Source organism: Equus asinus, chromosome 7, assembly GCF_041296235.1.
Source record: "Equus asinus isolate D_3611 breed Donkey chromosome 7, EquAss-T2T_v2, whole genome shotgun sequence".
In the NCBI taxonomy this organism is placed as follows: Eukaryota; Metazoa; Chordata; class Mammalia; order Perissodactyla; family Equidae; genus Equus; species Equus asinus.
In genome coordinates, this window is record NC_091796.1 from 88937510 (window position 1) to 88962560 (window position 25051).

Here is a 25051-nt window from a genome sequence, read left to right on the forward strand (position 1 = left end):
TCTTTGTCAGAGTTTCTGTTCTAAAGCTAACAAGCTTGTCAAGTGAGAAAGACGCTACATAGAGCCCGTAGCTCATACTCCACTTAAGCCCCAATTAGAACGGATGTCAAGGTTCAAGCATGGCAATGAGGGCAGAGATGATCCTAACACTTTGAGGCCAGGTACGATTCCATTAAACCAGCCTTCTGTGCCACCTCCAGGGCATTAATAATGGGCCAAATCCACTATCCTCTCCCTCTCTGCTGCAAGTGCATCTATAAAGGAGAAGTGAAATATTTGATTTGTTGAAAGACTGCTCATTTTGTCTCCCTTGACTACTTTTTTCCTTCTCTTCATTTACTTAAATATTAGGACATAATTCAAGTCCCACCACACACTATGGAGCTTTCAAAACAAAATAATTGGGTAATGTACTAAGTTCATCATCCAGCCTTGAAATAATTAAAATGGGAATCTTGACCAAATTTCTAGAACCTCTAAAACAGTGACAACAACCACCTTTTATTATTCTGAGGGCCAACAACTGGAATTCTAGGCTTCAAGCAAGCTCTTCATATCTTCCTCTTTTTCTACTTCCAGTTCTCTGCCAACTATCTCCATGCCCTTTCTGGGCACATGAAAGTAAAGAGTTCTGGACGTGTCTTCTTTTAGGGATCTAAAGCACTTCAGCTGTTGTTACTTACACAACTGAGGCTGATGCAAGGAACCAGTGGCAAGCCGAAGGCAGAAGCAGAGCAGAAGGAAGCCTGAGAAAGAGCAAGGCAGGTGGATCAGAGATGCCCTACAGTAGCCTGGTGTGCCATTTCGAACAAAGACTTGCTGCCAATTTTAATTACAAGAGTTGGCACTAAAAATGGCGACGCATACTCTGTATGAAGACTGACCAGAGACACTCTCCAAGATACTATCCAAGAACTGACTCTGTGTGGTTATGGGAAGGAAAAGAAAAAGAGAGAAAGATCTAGAAGAAAGAAAAGAAAAAGAGGTGTCAGCACAAGCCCTAATCATGACCCTCTCAAAACTGACCAACTATGTCCCTCCTCACTCCAAAGACTTCCTGTGGTTTCCATCAACGAGATGTGCAGGGATGGTCTGCAGAGATGGATGAGACAGGAGAGGAAGATGCTGCGTAAAGAATATCCACTGCTTGACCTCTCTCAAGAGCTGTTTTTTCTTGTGGTTCTGTGGACATAGCTGGACTGTCTAATCACACATGAAAAATCCTGCATCTATAAGAGAGATAAAGGAGAGACTGAAGGGAGGGACAAAGATCTAAATTGGAGGAAGGCCAGGCTTTCAGATCACGGCTGTGGGTTCCACAAGCTTCATAAATAATATTCTTTGATTAACTATGGAGTCAGTCCTGCCAAAATATACACTAGGACTTGAAACCTAATTGAGGAAAGTCATTGAAAAATGTCAACATGAGGGGAAGCAAGATCAAAGAAATATATGTTAAGAGTAAGAATTAATGGAATATCTTTAGGGGAAAGAGAATGTGGGGGTGGGGGAGAGAGATACACATACCATGCAAGGGAGGGTACTGAAGGAGCAAGGTTCTTGAAGACGCAATAGGATTAATTCATGACTTTTTTGCTTTTATAGAGCTCAGCAGCAGAGAGGTTATGAGTATCTGCTAGGGGTTACTCGGGATTGAGAACCAAAGGAGTATGGTGGCAGGTCAAAGACTTAAAGAAGCCTGAGGCTGTTGGTAGAGTATTGAAGAAAGAACTGCCTTTGGAGTCCAGGCTGGTTTGGAAGGCAAGTGAAGCCAGAAGATTCCTGAGAGAAATTCCAGGTGGAAATGAGATCCAAAGTTTAGCATGCCATAGAACAGCCTAGAGGGCAATTTCCAAAAATACCTGACATCTATACAATGTTCATGGTTTATCAGTTAACTTGACATTGCATACTTCACTTTACTCCTCAATAAACCCTGTGAAGTAGTTAGGTAGAGTGGGTATCATAACTGTCACATTCCAGATGAAGAAAGTGAGGAGGAGTTGTGGAACTTTCCCAAGGTTTCTAGATCTAGTCCCAAGGTTCCAACTGAAATATTAGTGTGAGGATGTGAAAATTGCTGGGATCTTTAGATGAGACAACACATGTAAAAGTATCTGATGGTGACTGACAAATAGTAGATGTTCCATAACCTTTGGTTGAAACTGAAGTTGAGTCATGTGGGATCTTGGGAAATTTCCTCCTCACTATTGACTTTTGCCTTTCAGCCAAATATTTACTGTATACTGTTAAACACTGCAACATGTTTGAGGTGATCTAATAATGAATCAGACATTGACATTGCTTTTACCCTCAAGGCACATCTGATAGAGACTATGGTGTAATTTGGTGGTGAACATTCACTTGTTCAGCAAATAATTACTGAGTATCTACTATGTGCTAGGCACGTAGTGATACACCAGTGACGACAGAAAGTCACTGTACCCATGGAATTCATGTGGGCAATCAGCAGACAATCAATTAGACAAATATTATCAAGTTGGGTTAAATGCAATAGAGAAATATAAAGCAGGGTGTGGAGACAGAGAGTAATTTGGGCACAGGCAACCCCATGTTATACAGGGTGATCTGGGAAGGCCTCTGTGAGGAGGTGCCAAATGGGCAGAGACCTGAATGGAGTGAAGGAATAAGATGTGTGCAAGTCTTAAAGAACAGTCTTCCAGACAGAGGGAATAGCAAGAGAAAGAGCCCTGAGGCAAAGATTGGCAAGTGGGCCAGTTTTGTATGAATATGATAAAGCAGAAAGTGCTAAGTGACACAGAGGAGCTGCTGTGAAAGAAAAGTTACTCCCACTTGGAGGTGTTAGTGTATTTGGGGAGAGCATGATGAGGAATCAAGGAAGGCATCCAGGAGGTGCTGGTGTCTGAACTGGGCCTTGACTTCTGGAAGGACACTATTTGGACCATGGCAAAGGAACACTGTAAACCAAGGTCCAATGGGAGGAAAGCAAAGGGTGTGTGTGGGGAACAAAGAGTTTGGTTTGGATGGAGAGCACATCTGATAGTGGGAAGTAGTTGAAAATCAGGCAGGAAAAGCAAGTTAAGACCAGAAGGTGGAGGGAGGAAGAAAGGGCAGAAAGAAAGGAAGCACATAATTTTTGAACATGTACTATTCACTAGGCATGGGGATAGGTACTTTGCATTATTTCACTTAGTTATCATTTATTTCAATAAATAATCAATTCTTTCAATAAGTGAAATAAATATTGAGTTACTACCACTTAGTAAATAGTTCCCAATACACATTGTCAACCTCATGTTATTGATGACAAACCGAGGCTAGGAAAAGTTAAACCCGAGAGTGAGTCGTGGACGTCAGGGTAAAGAGGTCAGCGTTTCGGCAGGGGAAATCATGGAAGGGTTGTGAGCACAGGAGGGACACAGGCAGTGCTATGCCACCAGGGATGAACCGGGCACACAGTGTGGACCACAGCTCCAGGGGTAGGACAAGCAAACGATAATGCACATCTCAGACTGTCGGCTTCCAGGATTAACTGTCTAGTTTCTTTCGTATTCCCAAGGCCACGGGGCACAATGCCAGGTCCATCTCAGGCAGCCGGTACCTGACTGACAGCCTGCCCAATCTGAAGTTCAGAAACAAGGAAAGGACACCCTGCTCAATGCAGTCCTCCTTTTTCTGTGACTAGGGTTATACAGGAGACACTCAGCTGTTCTTTCTGACCTTCCCAAACAAGGCTGGGCATTTTTAGCCTTTTCAAACAGTATGGCAAAGTATCAAGAAGGAATGGCTTACTACATGTGTTTGTTTGTTTGTTTAAATAAAACAAAACAAATTGTCACATAACAATACAATGGAACACTACTCATCAACAGAAAGGAATGATACATGCAACGTGGATGAATCCCAAAGCAACTATGCTGACCGAAAGAAGCCAAATTAGAGACCCTACCCCATATTCCCATTCATACAAAATTCTTGAAAATGCAAACGAATCTGTGTAGGCAGAGAAGTATGTGCCTAGGATGGCAGGTGGAGGGGACAGTGAGAATGGGAGGATTACAAATGGGCACCAGGAACCATTGGGAGTGGTGGATATGTTCATCATCTTGATTATCGTGATGACTTCATAGGTGTCTACATGTGTCAGAACTCATCAAACTGTACACTTTAAATATGTGCAGTTTATTGTGTCTATTATACTTCAGTAAAGCTGGGGGAAAACAGAAACGGCCCCTATGATCAGGTGAGATAAGCACTATAAATCTCTGTAACTTTCGTGCCACAGATTTCTCGTGTTCATGAACATTTGTGTTTCCTGCTCTCTGGGCACACAGCTAGAACACATTTTCCAGCCTCTCTGGCAGTAAGGTGTGGCCAGGCCCTGAGTTCTGGACAACAGAACGTGCACCTCCATGTCGCACCCAGCACCTGAAAGGAGGAGACTCTGAGGACGCAGCGTAGCTGGGGTCCCTGAACTCTGGAAGACCACGCCCTGTCACCAACCTGCTCTGACAGTGGTGTGAATGAGAAATTAACATGAACTGTGTTGAGCCACTGAAATCTTGGAGTTGTTAGAGTAGTTAGCCTCCTAGACAACGACATTATATAAATTATTTAAATATTATTTATATAGCAATATATAATATAAAGTTTATTAAATATATAATTTAAAGTATATCATTAATATGTATTATATAACACATATTAATATATTAATTGGTATATTAATATGCCTAACACCAATATTAACATTGGTAGCAGAACAGAAGGCAAATCACTGAAACTTGGTAAGTCTTAGTTTCCTTCTCTGTGAACAGGGAAAACATCTTTCTGCTTATCTCACAAGCTGAAATAAAGCATGTATAAAATTATGTATTTGAAAGCTTTTTGAAAACAAGTGGGTTTTCCACCTAAAACATAATTTCAAAACTGCTCTTACAAATGTCTGTATCTGATTTCCTTAGTTGAAGTTCACGTTTTTACTTCCAGTGAGGACTACGTGACTTTTCCTTGTTCCGAGTCAGAAGGAACGTATTCTTAGTTTCAGCAACTGCCTCATATTTGACGTGATCTGAAAACCATTCCTTGGGACAGTTCTTTTGGCCTAAATGGGAGATGGTTCGGTGGATATATTCACATGTAAATTCATAGATAATGGATACATTTTTTAAAGTGAAAGTACTATCAGCTATTCTTCATGTTAGGGGCTTCATTTATGTTTTCTCATTTTCTAAGCTTTTTTCCAAGGTCTGGCCCTGAATTCTATTTCTGGAGAGTCACAAGGGAAGTGAAGCCAGACAGATGTATTGATAACCCATCACTTCTGGAAAGGGAGCCTCAAAGTGTGTTAATTTGGTAGCAATTCAGGAGCAGCAATGAGAGCAACTGGGTGTGTATGGCACACATACACCCCCACTCACAGAACTCCAGTGCACTCCCGGGATTTCTTTCAGACCCTTCTGGGTAGCGCTACTGTGCATACAATAACAAAGGGTCTGCCAATGTCACATTTAAAGTGCCTGAAGTCAGACACCTTCAGTGAATGTCACCTCTTCATTTCGGAAGTAGTCACCTTAATCTAAATTATGCCACAGTAACAGATAACCTGAGAATCTCGGTGGCTTACAATTACAAAGATTTATTTCCCCCATTGCATCCATCAATAGTTCGCTGCAGCTCTGTTCCACGTCTTCATTCCAGGTCCCAGACCAGAAGAGCAGCTCCTTTCTAGAATATCAGACTCATCCAGAGCATTCAAGGGCACTGCCATAAGAGGTTAGGCGCAAGCTCACATAGCATGTCTAAGTATTTAAGAATGTATAGCCCAAGGCAAAAACTGTTAAATAAAGTATGTCCTATCCTCCTTGACCAAACAACCCAGAAAGCCAAGATGGACTCGCAACTTTTTGGACTCCTTGGAGTTCCACCCCGCTCCATCCTGCACTTTGAAGGCTACCCCTGTCCACATGTCCAAGCTCTATTCCCAGCCCCTGCAGGCCTAGGGGTACACACACAGCAGCGCAGGCTGCACTTTGGTGCACAGCTCCAGGAAGAGGCCAGGAAGTGGGCCTGCAGCTGTCCAGGCAAAGGATTCTGGAGTCCTGAGTATACACACCGAGGTCTCAGAAGTGAGGCAGGGGGAAAAATGAAGCCAGAAGAGCACCAGAATAGAGTCCAAGCCAGGGTCTGAGGATGGCCTGTAGGGCAGTATGGGTGACTCTGACAAAAGGAAAAAGGAGTGGTGGTGGGAGCACATGGAAATCTATGCCAGAAGCGTCACTTCTCCCTGCATTTCACTGGCCAAAAGGCAAGTCACATGGCCAAACCTGATGTCAATGGGGCAAGAACATCATCCTGTTGTAAGGGGGGGGCCTTCATCATAGGGAGGAACAGAGAATGTTTTGACCAGTAATATAATCTTCTTTCCTTAGACACTAGGACTGAGGGTTTAGGAAGGAGGAGAAAAATCTAGGAGTTGAAAATAAAGACTAACAGCTCCCAACTGGTTGCTTTCTAAAGGCAGTGAAATGACATGGTGCCTTGCAAATAGCAGACACTCAGTGAAGAGGGGGAACTCGATTGAAATATGCCAAAGTGGAAAATGCCCCCACATTCCCAGCATCCTCTGCAGGGAAAGGACAATTACTTGGCAAAGGGAAAGCAGTAAGTCTCCTGGGATACACTCTGGCTGAAACTAATAATGTGTTGCTTGAGGCAACCAATTTGTACAAACAAACCAATCCTGAGGAGGAGGGGGGAGGCAACTCATGAAAGTGCTCCCTCCCCCTACCCAGCCCTCCCTCCCACCTCTTCTCAGGAAAGCTTTTCTCCCTAATTCCAATTCTGCAGAAAAATGCCATAGACACACGTGGTTCCATGTTGAGTGATCCCACCTGCCAGTCAATGAGTATGGAAAGAAGAAAAGAAACTGCCTTTCTGTAAAGGCGGTTTACAAAAACTAGCCAAGGACATAAAATAGAACTTCTTTTGGGTTCGATTTAGCTGTTTTTCCACAACTTCAAAAAATTTTCTTTCCACAGAGTAAGTCCTAGCTCTAAAATAAAAGGAATTCTGAAAACTACATTATATTGCTATCGTCATAATAGCTATTCCTTATTATATTCCAGGAACTTTGTGTACCTGGTCTCATTTACCCCTCAAACCTACAATCTCAGTATTACCATTATTATTTCCATTCTACAGTTGAGGAAACTAAAGGTCACTGAGGTTAAATAATTTGCAAAATATCACAGAGCAGGGGAGCAGCAGAGCTGTTGTTTGGTCGGTCAAACTCAGAGGACTATGGTTTTCCATTACACTATATCTGCTTCCTGCAAAGAATAAGCACTAGCATTATGCCAGTAACAAGTTAAAGATAAGTACATGACAGCAATATTGGAAATACTAGCCCCCTCCCAAAGCAAACAGGCCAGCAGTCACCCCCCAAACAAACAGACCAGCCCCACACCAACACAGCTATCATAAAAGAAACTTTAAAATAGCTCCAGTAATGTATTTAATTTTCAAAATGGAAATATTTCATTCTCATTTTTTCTGATTTTTAGGGTGATCTATGATTATTATAAATAATTCAGATCCTATAGACATAAACACAGTAAGGAATGAAAATCCTCCACCCTGAGATAACCAATAGTAACAGTTTGGGATATAAGCTATTAAATTTTTTTCTATATATTTAGAAATATACATATATACTAACATAGCAAAACTATATATAGGCCAATACGGCAAAATGATTATACGTTCTATTCCAGAACCTACCTTTCTCAATTAACAATATAATTGGGACACTTTCCATGGCAGTATAGTATTCCATTTTATTTGACATTTGGGTTTTGTTTGCTTTTGCTAATGTAAACAATGCTGCATTGCACACACAGGCACATGTCTTAGTTATTTCCTTGGGATAAACTAATTTTTAAAGAGTGTGACATTTAAACTGACACCCATGGATAGAATGCCCTCCTCAAAGGTCCTTCCACATCCTTGTATGCAAATTCGCAACTCTGCACTCCCAACACAAGATCCTTTCAATCATTTAAACTTTACCAAGCTGATGGACATTACTGTTTAATCTGCACACCTGATTATGGGGGTTAATCATCTTTTCACGTCACTCTTTGCATTTCCTCTTTAGTGAACTAACTTATTTACTTTTGAATTAGCATGTCAACCAATGAGTCCAGCAGGATAACCAGCCCCTTGGTGAACCAGCCAGTCGTTCCATAGATCAGCAGGTGAAAAGGCTGAGTGAGCGTTCATTAAGCACAAACAACTCCTTTCTCCTTACCATAGCTGTGGGAAGTAGGCTGTGTCAGATCCAAAATCCAGTCTCTATAGCAAGTGGCACTACTAGTGACGGCTCCAGAAAGACTATATAGGGCGGGTTTATAATGTCAATCTGCCTATCTTGAGCAGGCAAGGGAGAAGACGTCTACATTGTGTTTGCATACTGTTATAGGCTGAATTGTGTATCCCCAAAATTCATATGTTGAAATGCTAACCCCCAGGATCTCAGTCTGTGACTGTATTTGGAGATAGGGTCTTTAAAGAGGTAGTTAAGTTAAAACAAGGTCATTAGGGTGGGCCCTAATCCAGTATGACCATCCTTATAAGAAGAGATCAGGACACAGACACCCACAGAGGCAAGATCATGTGAAGAAACAGGAGAGAGGCTTCAGAAGAAACCAACTCTGCTGATAACCTTGATCCTGAACTTCCAGCCTCCAGAATTGTGAGGAAATAAATTTCTGTCCTTTAAGCCAGCCAGTCCGTGATACTTTGTTACGGCAGCCCTAACAAAGTAATGCACACAGCACTCCACATACGACTAAGGAAAAGTCAGTTGTTCATTTCACAGCAAAAGAGCCGAGGAGCACCCTTGGTATTCACACTGGAAAAGGTCTGACATCTTGTCAACGTTTATAACCCTGTGTATAGCACTTCTCTGTGTTTCCACATGAACCACAACATGGTAACATGAATTTGTTCTTGAGGCTCATGGCAGAGGTGAATTCTACCAAAGACAGCGGCCCTGTTACAATAGCATGATCTGTTTCTTCAGTCTACCCAAGATTAAGTTGTGAATTCATTCTCTCTCTTGAAGCAAACATGAAAAGTTAATTCCCATTTTTTAAGAAAGCCTATATTAATGTAACATTAACAAAGAAGCTTTTTAAGCTCTGCGTAACTTGAGAGTGGAAGGAAGAGATACCCCTGAGGTGAAGTCAGGTGGGTGAGAACACATCTCTAAGAAGATGGCCTGCAGCTCACTGCCAAAGAGCCCCAGAGAGAATTACAGAGCCCAGACCCGGCTCCACCCAGACTTCAGGCCAGGAAAAGAGATGTATGATCTAAAATACATTCGCTTGAAAGTTAAGAGACTTTCTATACCCACATCTCATTAAGGTGTCAAACTTATTATTAAGGAAAAAAAAGTTTTCTTGGATCTGAGGGCTTCCATTTCCATTGGCTCCACTGCTTTTAACTTTTTCATGAGTGAACTGAACCCTCAAGAAAGAGGATCCATTATTTAATTCAGCGAAAAAAAAAAAAGAAAGAGAGCAGATGAAACATTCAGAGAGGAATGAAATGAAAAATAAGCAGTTGTTCCTGGCCAATCTCTTAGGTTTTGAAATGACTCACAGAATGGGTGGTCTGGTTCTGCTGCTAATACTTTCTAGGCCTTGGTTTTCTCACCCATAAAATAGGAGAAATTCTACTAAATAATCTTTAAATATCTTACCTTAAAGGTCTGTGATAGTTCAAGAATCCAGACCAATCACTATGATCCTAAACCAAATAAGAAGACATCTATTTCCAGAAGCTTCAGGGCTAATGACAATAAACACTTGAGAGGGCGCTACATGCCAGCTACTGTGGTTTGAGCACTTTATGCCCGCTGATATTTTGTTGAGGTTGAGTTAACATGTTATTATCTAAAAAAAGCATAGCTCATAATTCTCTTTGAGGCCTGACTTTGCTGGGTGTTGAATGGTTTGTGCAAGAGCTTTAGTGAGCAATTTCTAATCTTATTTAAATCAGCAGTGTTTCATCATTCACTTGGAAAGCCACTTCAAGTGGAAGACACTATCCTCCACAGGGGAATTTGATGACTATTCTAAAAGCCCCCTATATTTAAAATAGTAAAATAATTCACAATTACAACCAGAGGAACTCATTTCTATTTTTCTCAATTCTTTTTCTAGACTTGAGGACTTGAGACCAAGGTAATTTGAGGCAAGCTTTTATTTTTTTCTGAGGTGAGCGGCAAGGGCATAATGCTGATGCAATGTCACAAAAAGGGGAGATGTAACTAAAAACATTCACTGGACACGTCCTTAGTTCCAGGCATTTTGCTGGAGACCAGACTGTGGGGAGAACCCAAATATGAAAACATCATTGTTGTCCTGGAGGACTTGACTTTAGTAGAGAGATGATTTCCATGCAAACAACCCTCCTACCAAAGGAAGAGTAGGTGGCCCAGGGACCATGACCTAGAGTTCAACTCCAGAGACAACCTGCTCAAGGCAGCTTACTCTGAATGCCCAGTCTTTCTGACCACACTTCGTACAAAGTAAGCACTTTGTGTGAGAAAACATCACGTGAATTTCATCTTAATAGTAGAACTTTGTCATGTGGGAAAAAAAGGGAGTTATTCAGGGTAAAAAGCAACAGTAGAGGCAGAGAGATGGAACATTTTGAAGCATAATGGACGGAATAGAGTGATTGGGATTCTGTCCATTCTAAACACGAAATGTCTTTTGAATCTGTTCAGTTTCCTCTAACCTAGTCCAGGCCACCATCGAGGTTACTGGATGACTGCCTCACCCTCTACCTGGTGTGAGCCTCTCTCGCCCCATCCCCTCCACACTCCACATCTGATCATGTCATTCCTTCCCCGGCTTAAAACCTTTAATGGTTCTCTGCTAATTTCAAACTCCATAAGAGAGTTTGCCCCCAAGGTCCTGTATGTTCTGCCCCTTCCTAGAGTCCAGGCTCTTGCACTCTCCAATATGGAGTCACTAGCTACATGTGGCTATTTACATTGAAAATAATTAAACTTAAAAATTAAATTCTTCAGTCACACTAGTCACATTTCAAGTGCTCATTAGCTACGTGTGGCTAATGGCACTACCATCTTGAACAGCACAGATACAGCAAGTACCTCCATCATCAGAGAAAGTACCGTTGTACAGCCCTGGCTGGACAAATCTCTTATCATTCCTAGGATGAACAATATCTTTTAGTCAAATTGAGGTGCTTTCAGTTATTTGAACTTCCACTGTTTTCTGTGACTTTTGGGATTTTGAAAATGTTCCCTCAACCTCAGCTAGCAGTTCCTGGTTCTGAAGTCAACTTTCTGGGGATCCTTCCCTAGACCACAGGTCTAGGAGCAGCCCCCCTCGGCTGCGTCCCTGGAACGCTCTCGGCCTGCCCTATCGGAGCACCTCTCTCACTCCATCTAACTGCCCTGACTTCCTCTCAAATATTCGTACAGCCCCTACTAGATGCAAACTGTTGAAGGCTGAGACCATGTCTATCTTGCTCACCATGAGACAGTCAGTCCTAGCCTAGTGGCTGGTACATAGTAAGTCCTCATTTGTTGAATGAATGAATCAACTGGGGTTAAATCGGAGCAGTCTGTGCTTCATTGTGCAAGCGCCAGGGAGTCACCATACCAGAGGTTCTTAACCATTTTTGTGCCATAGACTCTTTATCAGTGTAGTGAGGCCTAGGGTCTCCCCAGGCCAATATATTAAATGCATGAACAAGTACATAGGACTTAGAAACTATCTATATTGAAATACTTATCAAATACTAAAAACCAACTTCACAATTTTTTGATATAGTAATCTGTACTTTTTTTATCAACCATTAATACAGCCAATAACTACCATGATTTCCAAGTGGCAATGACATAAACGATATCCTGAGATATCTGTCACAACTACAGTGTACTATGGAAACACCTGGGATTTCTGCTGATGATTAAGCAGGAGGTACTGCTAATACTACTGTGGTTTGTTGCCTCCATCCATAATTGAGGGAAATGCTCATTTCACTAACCTCCCTAGAGGTTAGCAATAATAAAGACATCAATCAGCCAAGTTCATGGACCCTCTGGATTCTAAGTGGTGCCAAACATCTAATTTTAATCACCTGTTTGGAACTGGAAAAACTTAGCATCTTAAATTCTGCCCTATGGCCTTGGGTGCGGAGAAGCGGTCCTTCCAGAGAGCTCAGCCACAGGAGGGGCAGAGCTGGAGAGCATTGACAAGCCTGGGCAGCAATCCTAATTTTGTCACTTAACTAATGTGTGACTCTGGGCACTGCGTTGCCATCTGTAAAAGGGGGATCAGAACACTAAAAAGAATACAATAGAAGGTAATCAATAAGAGGCATACTAGTTGTCACTTCCTCTTCAGGACTAGGGCATTAGCAGTTCTAAAAAGGAATGTAAAATCTCTGGTTGGAGGCCACAGGTTTTATTAAGTGGTTCCACAATACCTAGTTTAAATTATCCATTTGGAACAGAACATCTTAAACTCTGCTGCTCTTTCTCAGATTTTGCTCCACGCAAATGGCTCAATAACCACAAGAACCTACTTAATGTCACAGAAAAGCTTTTTCCAACTCACCTTCTTTGCACTCTCTGTGGTAAATAAATAGGGAAGGAAAATATGGCTGCTTTGGTCAAAGAATGTATAGGGTGATATTCTGAGCTACCCAAACTTAGAGAGCACCTCAGCGCTGCACTCACACATTAACAATTTTTTTAAGAAGAGGAAAACAAAATGAATGGAGACTGCCGGATAATTGCTACCATTTGAAAACACAGAAAAAGAGTCTTATTTCCACACTATCTGCACCTATTTGTAACTTTTTAAATTCTTCCCCATCATGAAGTTATCTTTCAGTTAGCAAATACCCCTAAGCCCAGGTAAATGGGAGAATAGGATTGGGAAGGAGGGTTCTCCAGCCCTACATCAGAATAGTTAAATTATTCCACAAAGGTCCACTGTGTAATTTCAATGTGCCAGGCAGCGTGCTGGGAATATAAAATGAAGATGATGTCGTTCCTGCTTCCAAGAAGGGCTCAGTCTAGTGGGGACTCCTAAAGAGGCACTGCCATCCAGTGAGATAAGCTCATAAGGGAGGTTTGTACATAGCTCCCACGGAATGCAGACAAGGCAGCACTGGGTCTGCGGAAAGCCCTCTAAGACAGCTTCCCACAACTCACCGCGTTCACAAACACCAGCTCCTCAAGATACCAAACATCAGCTCCTCAAGATACCAAACACCAGGTGGGTGAGCTGAGGAGACTTAGGTTGAATCCCAACATAGCCTTTTTACTTGTGTGGCTTTGGCCAAATCCTTTCACCTCTTTAGCCATTGTTTCTGCATCCATAAAATGGGATAGTAATATCTACATTTAAGATTGTGAAGATTAAATGAGACGTGCATGTGTGCGTGTGTATGTGTGTCACACATTCCCGGCACACAACAGATGTTCTATACATAAAAATTATTTTTTAAGTTATACATAAAAATTCTTTGAATGGCAAAAAAAATCTTTTTGCTGATTATCATTTCTTCATAGGCAGATATCATATAACTTACACATTCGCAACGAATGGTACAATACCAGTTTTACTCAATAAATAGTTGAGAAACTCTCAACTGAGAAACAAATAGCTGAGAAACCTTTGAACTTCTCTGGAGAAACTTTCAAAGAAAGAAATCATTCGAGTTTCGGGGTTGTTTTACTAACTAAAATTCAAAGCGTCCAACCAATGGAAACAAGAATATCAAGGACCCCGGGCATCCTAAGAACAGAAATGAGGCCAAATTTATATTTGTCAACGAAAGAGGAAAAAAATGTAATTTGTTTAAAAAATCTATGTCCTACTCTTCCTCAACTGTGGAGACTGCTGAGGAGGCTGAGGAGCCTGTTGTTGAGGAAGAGTATGAATATCACTGAAATTTGTAGCTAGGGGAAAGAATTTTTTTTGAAAGTAAACTTATTTTTGTCTTCCAACCAAAATATATTCAAGGCCAAAGAAAATCATAAAATACAAATGTGCCTTAAGAATAATAAACATCCCCTATAGGGGCCGGCCCAGTGGCTCAGTGGTTAAGTGCACACATTCCACTTCGGCAGCCCAGGGTTTGCCAGTTAGGATCCCAGGTGCAGACGCGGCACCACTTGGCACGCCATGCTGTGTAGGTGTCTCACATATAAAGTAGAGGAAGATGGGCACGGATGTTAGCTCAGGGCCAGTCTTCCTCAGCAAAAAAGAGGAGGATTGGTGGCAGATGTTAGCTCAAGGCTAATCTTCCTCAAGAAAAAAAAAACGAAAACAAAAATCCCCTGTAACCCCATCACGCACAGTGATAATTACTGTTTACTGGGAGTTTGGGTCCCTGATTTTGGTCTAGTGCTCTATCAGCTGCAGCAGGATTATGAGAAAACAGGCAACAGAGAAACATGTTACATCTAGTAAAGAGATATACATGATGTTCTCATACCATTCTTAACCAAGAATGACAAGAGAAACTTTCTGAGATCTCACGTCCATAGCTTTGTACCCAACATAAACACTTGTTTCTGAGAAAAAAATGAGTCCAAAGTCACTGGGGCTATCCTTCTACTCTGGCAGAATTTCACTGATCAGTTAAATGCCAATGAATCAAGAACATCTGGTCTACATTTGTTTTAAAGCCCATGTGGGTTTAAATACAAAGAAACTTTGGCAAAATGTAGTCTTGGGTTTGCTGAATCTGGGGGGTGGGAAGGAAGGCCAAGAGGCACAGCAGAGCATGAGATGAAGTAAGGCTAACTTTGCAAATTCAGGAAAGTTCATCAAAATATTTCTTTCTGGTTTCTCTGGTTTCCCAACACTTTAGCAATGGCATGTACTTCCAAGTCAAATTTGCCAATTTATGTGTGTTTGCATTTCCGTACCTTGGGATCTGACCAGGTGACCAGGTAGGCAGTATGAGTCAATGGAAGACTAAACTTATTTATATATTAAAATATAATAGATAAAATATAAAGATTAAGATATAAAAATATAAAGATATAAAATATAAAGATATAAAGATAAAATACAATAGATAAAATATAAAGATAAATTATACATATATGTAGATACATATATATAATTTCAGGATTTCCAAAGTCTTTAAGAAGCTAATACATGTTATGAATCTCCAACAGCGGGGGAGTGTCAAGACCTAACACATTGGCCCCCAGCATCCTGGTTTTTCCTGGGCTGCTGCATAGGACACACATGGGAGAAATGCTGGACTTTTAAACCCAAATGGGGTACAGATGTCTGGCCACCTGCAATCTCACTCCTTTCATTCAAGGATCCATTCAACAGTCAATTATTAAACACCTGCTATGTGCTTCACCCAGTCTTGACATTCCTCAGTTTGCACATGTGCCTGAGCATTCTAATCCCACACTTAAATCTACACTTTTCCTGTGCTTAAAAGAAAACCAAAATGGAAGCGACCACTTAACGGTAGCTTGTGCTACTGCAAACATTTCTGTGTTTTTTATCTTCCCGGTTGCAAGGACTTCAAAGGCAGAAGGTTTCTTTTTATTCCCCCAAACCTCTTACTGTTTCTCAACCCATATAAAACTAGCGGCCTTACAGAGCTGCTCTGACTGGTGAAGGTGACAGGGTGTGCCCATCTCTAGGGAAAGGGGCCCTGGGGGGTCAGGAGTGAGAGAGGAAGTGAGTCTTATTGGGATCTTGGTTATTCCCAGTTCTGCCACGTATACTGGAGAGCTGAACGCTGAGCACACACAACGCTGCTCTCCAGCTCTGCACCACACCCTGTGATTTAACCAAGGTGAGGGGATGGGTTGCCTTCCTCCTCCTAATCATCCCCTCGGTGAGAAAATGAGAAGAAAGTGTAGGCTGATCATAGCGTCTTTCCCTCCACAATTATGCTGGGAATCGAGATGGCCCTGTGGGGCTGCCCAATCCCTGCAGAACTCCTGCCCTGATGACAGGGAGGGGGCTGCTGCTTGCTGCGGCCTAGCACAGAGAAGGGGGCAAAGGCAAACAGCCTGGGCCTGGGCCACCAGAATCCTGTCCACACAGGAGATGAATCACAGCCCTCCTGCCCCAGCCGCATCCTCACACGGCGCTGCCAGGGGGAGCTGGGCCAGCTGGGCTGGGCTGAGGGAGCCCCTGACGGAGGCCACAATTCTGCAGACCCTCTTCACCCCTACTTCCCTCCACAGTGCTAAAAGGCATGGGGGGGGGCAGATAAATGACAAAAGTCTCCCCAATTCAGTTCCTCCCAAGGACCCTCAAGCCCTTGGCACTGAAACCAATCACACGAGACTTGCCCCAGCGCCTCTGCATTTACCTGTGGCTTGCTGCTGAGAACTGCAAAGCCCTTCTCGGATCCCATCCCATCACGTATATAGTTTACAGACCTCTTTGGGGCAATAAAGGAGCAGGCAGTAATGATCCTTATTTCCCATATCAAAGGGAAATGAGGCACGGAGCTATTCAATTAGGAATAAATGTTTTTATTCCTACAGCACTTTGTACGAAGCACCTTCACACATACCCTGTCACCCTGCCTGGGCAGGGCCGCTCAGCCCCATTTCACAGAGGAGAAGGGGAAGCTCTGGGGAGATCACATGCCCAGAGGAGGCAGAGACAGATGAGAATCTGCCCTGAAGCCTCACAGGGATTCAGTTTACACTGACTGAGCGGTCGTCCAGCCTCGAAGGAGGGCTCTCCCAGAGGCTGGCCACTGCCTCAGGCCAGGTGCCAGGCAGAGGACAGAGAGTCACCTGGCTGGGGGGTTTTCCAGTGTGTAGAGATTTCTTAGAAGCTCTCAATAGCTCAACTGAAAGCATTTATAAATGCCCCACTGCTGGGGTAGACAGATAAATGCCAGCAGCTCAGAAACACTTGGTCATTCTCCTAAACCTTGTTTTTCCTTATCCACCTTCTATCCTGGGATCCAGGATGAGTTAAAGGGTTTTCAAAGCCAGAACTTCACCCTGACTGCACAGGTCAGGATGATCAAGAAGAGCCTCATGCGGTTCCCACAGCTGGGGCCATATCCAGACCCTGTCCACACAGCCTCGGGACCTGCTCTCTGAGCCACTCACCCCACTGTCTCTCATTTTCCCAGGGCCCTGGAGGCACACTGCTCGCCACCTCTTGGCCTAGAAGAGCGGGTGGAGGTGAGATGCGAAGGAAGACTGTTCCATCGGAAGCAGATGGAGGCATTCCCTCGCACCTGGGCCACCCTGGGCACTTGCCGAATTACTAAAGAAATAGGAGATTTCTTTTCAAAATGCAGTGTCCAGAAATCTGTTTACATAATACAATACTATGGGCCCATAGCCATTCTCTGTAAGCTCTCACATCTGTTAAGGAAACATGAGCTATATCCTCAAGCTCTGATTACTACACATTTAAAATCCCTTTGATCCTATTTAAGTTAAAAAATAACCCCCCAAAAATAGCCCCCAAGGCAATATTTGTAGATATATTTACATGCATCCTCTGTACCTATCTGTACAGAAAGTCTGGAAGGTAACACAGTAACCAATCACCACGATGACGCAGGGGTATAGCAGGTTTAGGAACCACTGGAAAAGGCTTTGGAACTCAGATTGAAACCCAGGTTCACCCATTTCTTAGTGGTGTTCTCTCAGACAAGGTTCTTAACCTTCCACAGGGGGAAATGGGGTGAATGGCACCTGCCTGGCAGGACTGTTGTGAAGGCCAGAGATAATACCCATCAGATGCTGGCCTACGGTACACATGCGGTAAGAGCTGGCTATGATGGTTACTACTTCGGCAAAAGAGGACAGCTGCCAAAATGCCGTACCTCTAGCCTCCCTGTAGCCATAGAAACTGCCTCCTGCTGAAGGAGAGAACTAAGAGCATCACTCATAATTCTCTAGTCCTGGTTTTGCATTTGAGTCTCTGAAATGACCCCAGCCCAGAGGCCATTTAGTTCCTCGTGGGAACTAAAGTATTCTCCATTTGCTTCACCACCACCCCTCACCCCAAATCCATTCTCCACCTGCTCTGTAGCCTGGTGGCTGACCTCTGTGGGCAGCCCTCCCCCCACACAGGGCTCTGTGCCCTTTGCCTTCCGGTTGGGATCTGCCGATGGGCAGCACCAGCACAAGATCCTGGTATTTATTCCCCCTCTCTCCCCACTTTGCCAAATCTCTGGCAGTGGCTCTGTCCTTTCTGCAGCCACAGCACCTGTGGGGCAGCCCCACCTCCATGATTCTAGCTCTTGCTGCCTCTGTCAGCAGTCCTTTCATTAAACTGTCTTCAGATCAACGCTTTGGAGGGTACCATCTGCTTCCTGCCAGGACCCTGACCAAAACAACAGGGGAGGAAGCTTTCCCAATGAGAACTGCAACACTGTTAGAAAAGGGAGATACTAAAAATAATCATAAGCTTTGGAGACAGATTAATAATGTCCAGTTCAGGCTAGGACTCTGATTTTCATCATTTGAATCTCAAGGAATTCAAGCAATTTTCACCTAAGTGGAGAGGCCACTGAAAAAGCAGCCTGAGCCTAGAGATCTTGGCTTTTCCTATAGCAAGGAAGAATAAGCAATAAGAAGCTCTCTAAAGCAATAAGAATCCTGGGGCAGGAGAGGGAAGAAATTGCATCCTCGATGATCACTTATTCCATCAGGCATTGTATAAATTGTTCTCCATAAATTGTCTCACTTGGACATGGTATCAATTTGGTGAGGTAAGTAATATCATTATCCTCATTTTGCAGATGAAGAAACTGAGTCATAAAGATATTAAGGATCTTGCCCAGGGTCACGCAGCTGGTAAATGGCAGAACGAGGATTTGAACCTGAACAGTCTGACTCCACAGTCTGTGTGCTCTCAACCAATACATTATCTGCGTCCTCCAAGGGAAGGCCTGGCAAGGAGGTTGAGAGCAAGCAGAGGTGAGGGGGAGGCAAGCACAGCCTCTCTTCCTAACCGCCTCAGCTTCTGATGGTGTCTTCCCATCCATGAAATGCTCCTTACGGAGGAGATGAGGTCATGAGGGCATATTTCAGCCAGTTACTGGGATCATCAGCCACAGGGATCAACTAGAATTGAGACAGCATCTGTGAAAACAAAATGCTATAAAGAATTGTGACTTGTGAAGAGAGAGACTGTGATAAACTAGGATTCTTTGCAATATTATCAAATACCAAACCAAATCCTGTCTGAACCCTTTAGTCTGCAAGAGGGATCTCTCTTTCTACTTGTGGAATCCCCCAGTAGCACACAGCATGAGGGCAAATGTTACCCAAATTTGAAAAATGATCCAGAGACAAATCCTAACATTTTTGAGAAGGAAAAACAAATATTATTAAACACACTGGGTAATTTCATCCAGAGAGAAACTACCAGTAACTCCATCACTTTCAAAGGAAAACAATCTCTTAGACGAAATAACCAAAACACCAAGAACACACAACATCTTTCCAATGCCATCCTAAACCTAACCCATGATGCAGTGCTTGGTGACAGGCCCATAGTCTAATGGCAAAGCCAGCTGGCATTTCATCCTACACCTACGGGAAATTTAATAAATGAGACCACAGGATGTTACAGACCAAGGTATAGCTCAATTCAGGCACAGGAGAAAAAGCATTAACTGCAAAATAATTTGTAGTCTGGACACAGTGGCTGAGTCCTGATTCTCACTGACACATAACATTTGCTTTTTCTCTGCTTAAATCTACCTCCCTGTTGCTGAAGAGGGAAGACTGTGTGGGTGGTAGGATGAAAGATTCAGCCTTGTACATATTACATAGTTCAGTTATCCAAGGAGAAATAAACTGACAGAGAACAGTACCTGCACGGAACAGTAAGAAAATAACACATTAAGATATACTGTCAAATGGTTTCCCCATACTAATAATCTGCCAACCAATCAGCCAATCTGTGCACGTGCTTTTGCCCAGTGCAATTTTGAACCACTCTGGATTCTAGCTTTTTGACAAGATGACTACACCTGAATTTGTTCTTTAAACAAAGCAGGCTACAGAGATATTAAGAGTGGTAACAGGTCATCAAAAGTGATTTGCAAAGCCTTCTGGCTTGGTGCTCCATCTTACCAGTCGAGTCAGCCCCAGAAGCCCTGCCACTCATCTGCTCCTCAGCATGGATGAGCTGCAGGTCCGTGTATGAGGGGCCAAAACTGGGACTACTGGTGTCTTCAGAATGTGTGGTCCAGCTGCTCTCGGAGGTCAGAGGGCATCTCCCCAAGGAGTTGAAGGAAGGGCACATCCAGCAGGGCATAGTCAAAGGTAGGGCTGGGGATAGACCAAAAAACAAAAGCATGCAATATAAATAGTTGTACTTTGTTTATCTTTAGTGTTTGTCTTACTTTGATGTTGTTCAGATCCTATGAAATCTCAACAGCTGTACAAGTCAAAGAAGTATAGGAAGTACCACTCATGACACAGACAGGGAAAACTAATTGACCAAGAGCCCACGGTGAGTCAGTATGGAAACCAGTACTACAAGTAAGATCTCATGACCCGCAAATCAAACAAAATCTCACTAAAGACTAAAAGTGATTTTAGGCTCTACTTTTATTTCTAAACTTAGATTTCAGTTTCATCCTTACCCTTATATTTCCTCCCTTTTTTAGAAGGCAAACCATCTCAAGAAAATTCACCAATTTACACTGCAAAATTAAAGCCAGATTGGGTTAAGGGAAAGGGAAGATATGTGAATACGTATGTATCTGCAGATGAATGCAATATGCCTCTCCTTGCTTTGAGTCTGACTCTAGCTGGAGATTCTGCAAACCTTCACATATACAAATTGAGATTTACTAGGGCTGCTGATCTGCGATACAATGAAAGATATCTGTAAATGGGGAATGCACAGGGCATGGCTTTCTCTCCTTAACCCTGAGCACCAAATTCAGCCTTTCAAAACCACTGGAAAGTTTCTTTTTTAAAAATCAAGTTATGTTCCTAATTTGTCTTTAGTTAATTGCCTACCACATGGTTTCTCCATGGTGTTGCATAAGAACCTCATTGCAAATTTGCTGACAGGTACTAAAAACAAGTGCTGAAAAGAGTATGGACAGGGAAGAAGAAATAAAAAAGGGAGAAACTAGCAATTATTGAGTACCCATGAAATGTGAGACACTTTTACAAATGTTATCTCATTTCATCCAACAATCCTGAGAGGTGGGCAGTGGTCTTATTTGACACAGGGGGAAACAGACTCAGAGAGTCAAGCAGCTTGTCCAAGAAGATGGAGAGGCAGTTCTCCAGGACGGAGAATCAAAATTATAGCGCGGGGTTAAGAAATAGGAAGGGAAAATTGAGATTTAAGAGGGAAAAAAGAATAAACAGCGGGGCTGGCCCCACAGCCAAGTGGTTGGGTTTGCGCACTCTGCTTCAGTGGCCCAGGTTTTTGCCAGTTTGGAACTTGGGCGTGGACATGGCAGAGCTCATCAAGCCACACTGGGGTGGCATCCCACATAGCAAAACCAGCGGCACTCACAACGAGAATCTACAACGACCTACTGGGGGGCTTTGGGGAGAAGAAGAAGAAGAAAACAAAAAGAAGACTGGCAACAGATGTTAGCTCAGGTGCCAATCTTTAAAAAAAAAAAACACTCAAGAATAAATATCAATATTTGTGACATGGTATAAATATGAAACTATAGAGAATTTTCATTACATATTCCCTTAGGCATTTATAAGACATCTAGGTGTTTTCTCCGTCTGGAGTCCTCATGGCTCACATCCCCTTTTATTTAAAAATGTCACCCTTTCAGTAAGGTATTCCTGAGCTGTTCCCTCCAAAGATGCAAAGCACCTTCTCTGTTTTATTTCTCCTTTGCATTATCACTGTCTACTGTATCACATATCCAGTGTCTTCTCCGCTAGAATTCAAGCTCCTTGTGGGGCAGGGACTTTTGTCCATTTGGTGCATTTCTGTACCCCATTCCTAGAATAGTGTCTGATGCAAGTAAGCACTCAATAAATATTTGTCGGTCACGTCAACAGAAGCACCACAAATGATTCCACAACAGTCTACATTAAACATAGACTGTTAAACTAAACCTTTACCTACAAAACTCCCACACAAACAAAAAGGAAATCGAAACTCTAAAAAAGAAGAAAAAACCAAAAAGCAAAGCTGTACTGGCAAAAGCTTATTATAGGACTGCCATTTCCTACAGTATACTGGATTAGAAACTTTGAACTACTATGAAAATAAAATTAAAATATTAGATAAAATGTAAGAATATTATTTAAAATATATTACAGGAGGAGCAAGAAAGTAAAGACTTATCAGAGGACAAGTGAAATGGTAAGCAGAGCTCACAACCCGATTTTCACATCCTGAGTATTTTGAACAAACCAGGGAGACTCTTGAGTTTTTTAAATCTCGTGTGAAGCAGGCAAAGCGGAAAAAAACCTAGGACCAACCCAAGATGAGAAATCTAACAGAAGATCTGATGCATTAAGCTAGAATCCCCAAAGGGCTCAGTTAAGGGGCAAATTAGGAATAACCCGGACCCCCAAGCTAAAGATAGGAAAGAAAATGGTCTGCCTTAAGCCTGGGTGCCAGGTAGAGGAAAAAAAAAAATCTCCTGAGAATTTATAAGCACAAGCTGTCCCACAGAGGGGTTTGCAGCCAAAACTACTTGTGTGGTCTAAAAAACTTCCAGTATGAGAACTTAGCTGAAGTATTTCCAGGTTGGTAGTGGCCTCCAGCACCTGAGAAAAGCAAATGCTAATCCTTTCTGGAGAAAGACACCTTAAAACCAGCTTTCCCAGACAGAACGTTCCTCAGTTGATGCGCACATGGTAAAAAAGAAAAAAAAAATCATGAAATACGTAAGAAATCAAGCTATCATGAACAAGAGCCAGAGAGCCAGCAAGGTGTGTATGGTGGGGGGTGGGGGCAGGGGGAGGCAGGGAAGACGGGGAGCAGGATTCAAACAGAATCAGACCTGCAAAAAATTCAGACACTAGAATTATTAAGCAGAAAATATAAGTTTGTTTAACGAAATAAGAAGAAAAGAAATCAAAAATATGAGAAAGCAGCATGTAGAACTGAAAAGGAACTAAGTGAACATCTGGAGAAGAAAAAATACTGTAAATACAAAATTGATTGGATAGCATAGAGAGACAAGGAGATGAAATATGAAAGAGAGATTAAAATGCATGGAGGACAGAATGAGAAGGTCTCATAGGTATCTAATCTGAGTTCCTAATGAGAAGAGAGAGAGAATGGGAGACAATATGTAAAAAAATGTTGGCTGAGAATTTCCCAGAATGTATGAAAGATTTTATTTGTCAGATTAGAAATCCAGAGGTATCTCAAGGACAGTAACCAAAAATAACTCCACCAGCAGACATCAAAACTATATAAAGACAAAGACAAAGAGAAGATCTTAAAAGCCACCAAAGAGAAAATAAGATCACTTCCAAAGGGATGATGATTAGACTGCTACCACCTTCTCAACAGCAAGAGAAACCAATGCACACTTCAATGTGCTGACAGAAAATAACTACCAAATAGGACTGTCTGCTCAGTGAAGAGACCTTCAAAGAACAACGGTAAAATAAAGACAATTTAGACAAACAAAAACTACAACTGATCTAAAAGAAGGAAAGAAAAGTGAGAAAAGAAACATAAGATGATAGAAATAAAACTATATCAAGGGCTGGCCCCATGGCATAGTGGTTGAGTTCAGCACACTCCACTTTGGCAGCCCAGGTTTGCAGGTTTGGACCCCAGGTGTGGACCTATGCTGCTCATCAAGCCATGCTGTGGCAGCAACCCACATGCAAAATAGAGAAAAGATTGGCACAGTTAGCTCAGGGCCAATCTCCCTCACCAAAAAAAAAGAAAAACAAAAAAACCTGTATCAGTACTTAATAATAAATATAAATGGACTAAATTTCCAGTTAAGAGAAAAAGACTGTCAGGCTGAATAAAAAAATGAAACCAAATATGCCACTTACAAAAGACACATATAAAATACAAGGATTCATTGACCATGAAACTAAAGGGATGGGAAAGCCATACAAGACAAAATATGGAAAGAAACCTGATATATTATAGACTGTAGATAGACTTAAAGTAAAAAGCATTATTAGAGAGAGAGTATTACAAGAAAATGATAAAAATTTTAATTCATCAGAAATATATAATAATAATAATTATAAATTTGTATATATTTAATAACATAGCTTAAAATTATTAATGCAAACATTTACACAACTACAGAAAGTAAGAAATGTCTATCACCATACTGGGAGATTTTAAAATATACCTCTGTCACTAATGTATAGGTCAAACAGGCAAAAAAATCAGCAAGGAAACAGAAGATAGATCAACAACAAAGTGAACAAGCTGATCTAATGGTTATACACAGAACACTGCACTCAACAGGTGAAGAATGCATATTCTTCACAGCCACACCTAAAACTTTTATGACAAATGACCACACGCTAAGACATGAAGCAAGTTTTAACAAATTTCAAAAAATGGGTATCACATGGACCGTGAATACTGATCACAATACAATTAAATATCTAGTTATCTAAACCAGTTATCTACATAACCAGTATCCATTTATCTAAACTAGATACAAGACAATGTGAAAAATTTAGAAATTAAAAAACATACTTCTAAACGATTTATTGGGCAAAGAAGAAATCTTGACGACTATTAGAAAATATTCAGAACCAAACAATAACGAAAATACAGTATATGAAAACTTCAGGAATGCAGATAAGCAGTACTATCAGGGAAAGTTGTATTGCTTCTATTAGAAAAGAAAAACTTAAATTTAATACAATAAGCTTCTAACTTGTCAAGTTAGAAAAGGAGCAACAAAATAAACCAAAGAATGTTAGAGAGGAGGAAATAATCACAAAAAAATTATTGAAAATTTTAAAATACACATAGGTAAACGATTCTTTGAGAAGACTAATAGAATTGAAAAACTGTGAAGAAAAATCGAGAAAAAAATACAC

The 25051-nt window shown here is 41.9% G+C and overlaps 1 protein-coding gene across 5 annotated transcripts in view; it reads right to left on the reverse strand.

Moving 5' to 3' along the window:
- The window catches only part of STON2 (stonin 2), a 138842-nt gene that overhangs the window by 66706 nt on the left and 47085 nt on the right, over window positions 1-25051 (reverse strand). For all 5 annotated transcript variants that reach the window (XR_011504721.1, XR_006530295.2, XM_070514149.1 and 2 more), the window contains exon 4: window positions 20147-20344. Coding sequence is in view for 3 of the 5 variants with exons in the window: in XM_070514149.1 (XP_070370250.1) it covers window positions 20147-20344 (198 nt within the window). In the remaining 2 variants the exon portion in view is untranslated. The remainder of the gene's footprint in view (window positions 1-20146; window positions 20345-25051) is intronic.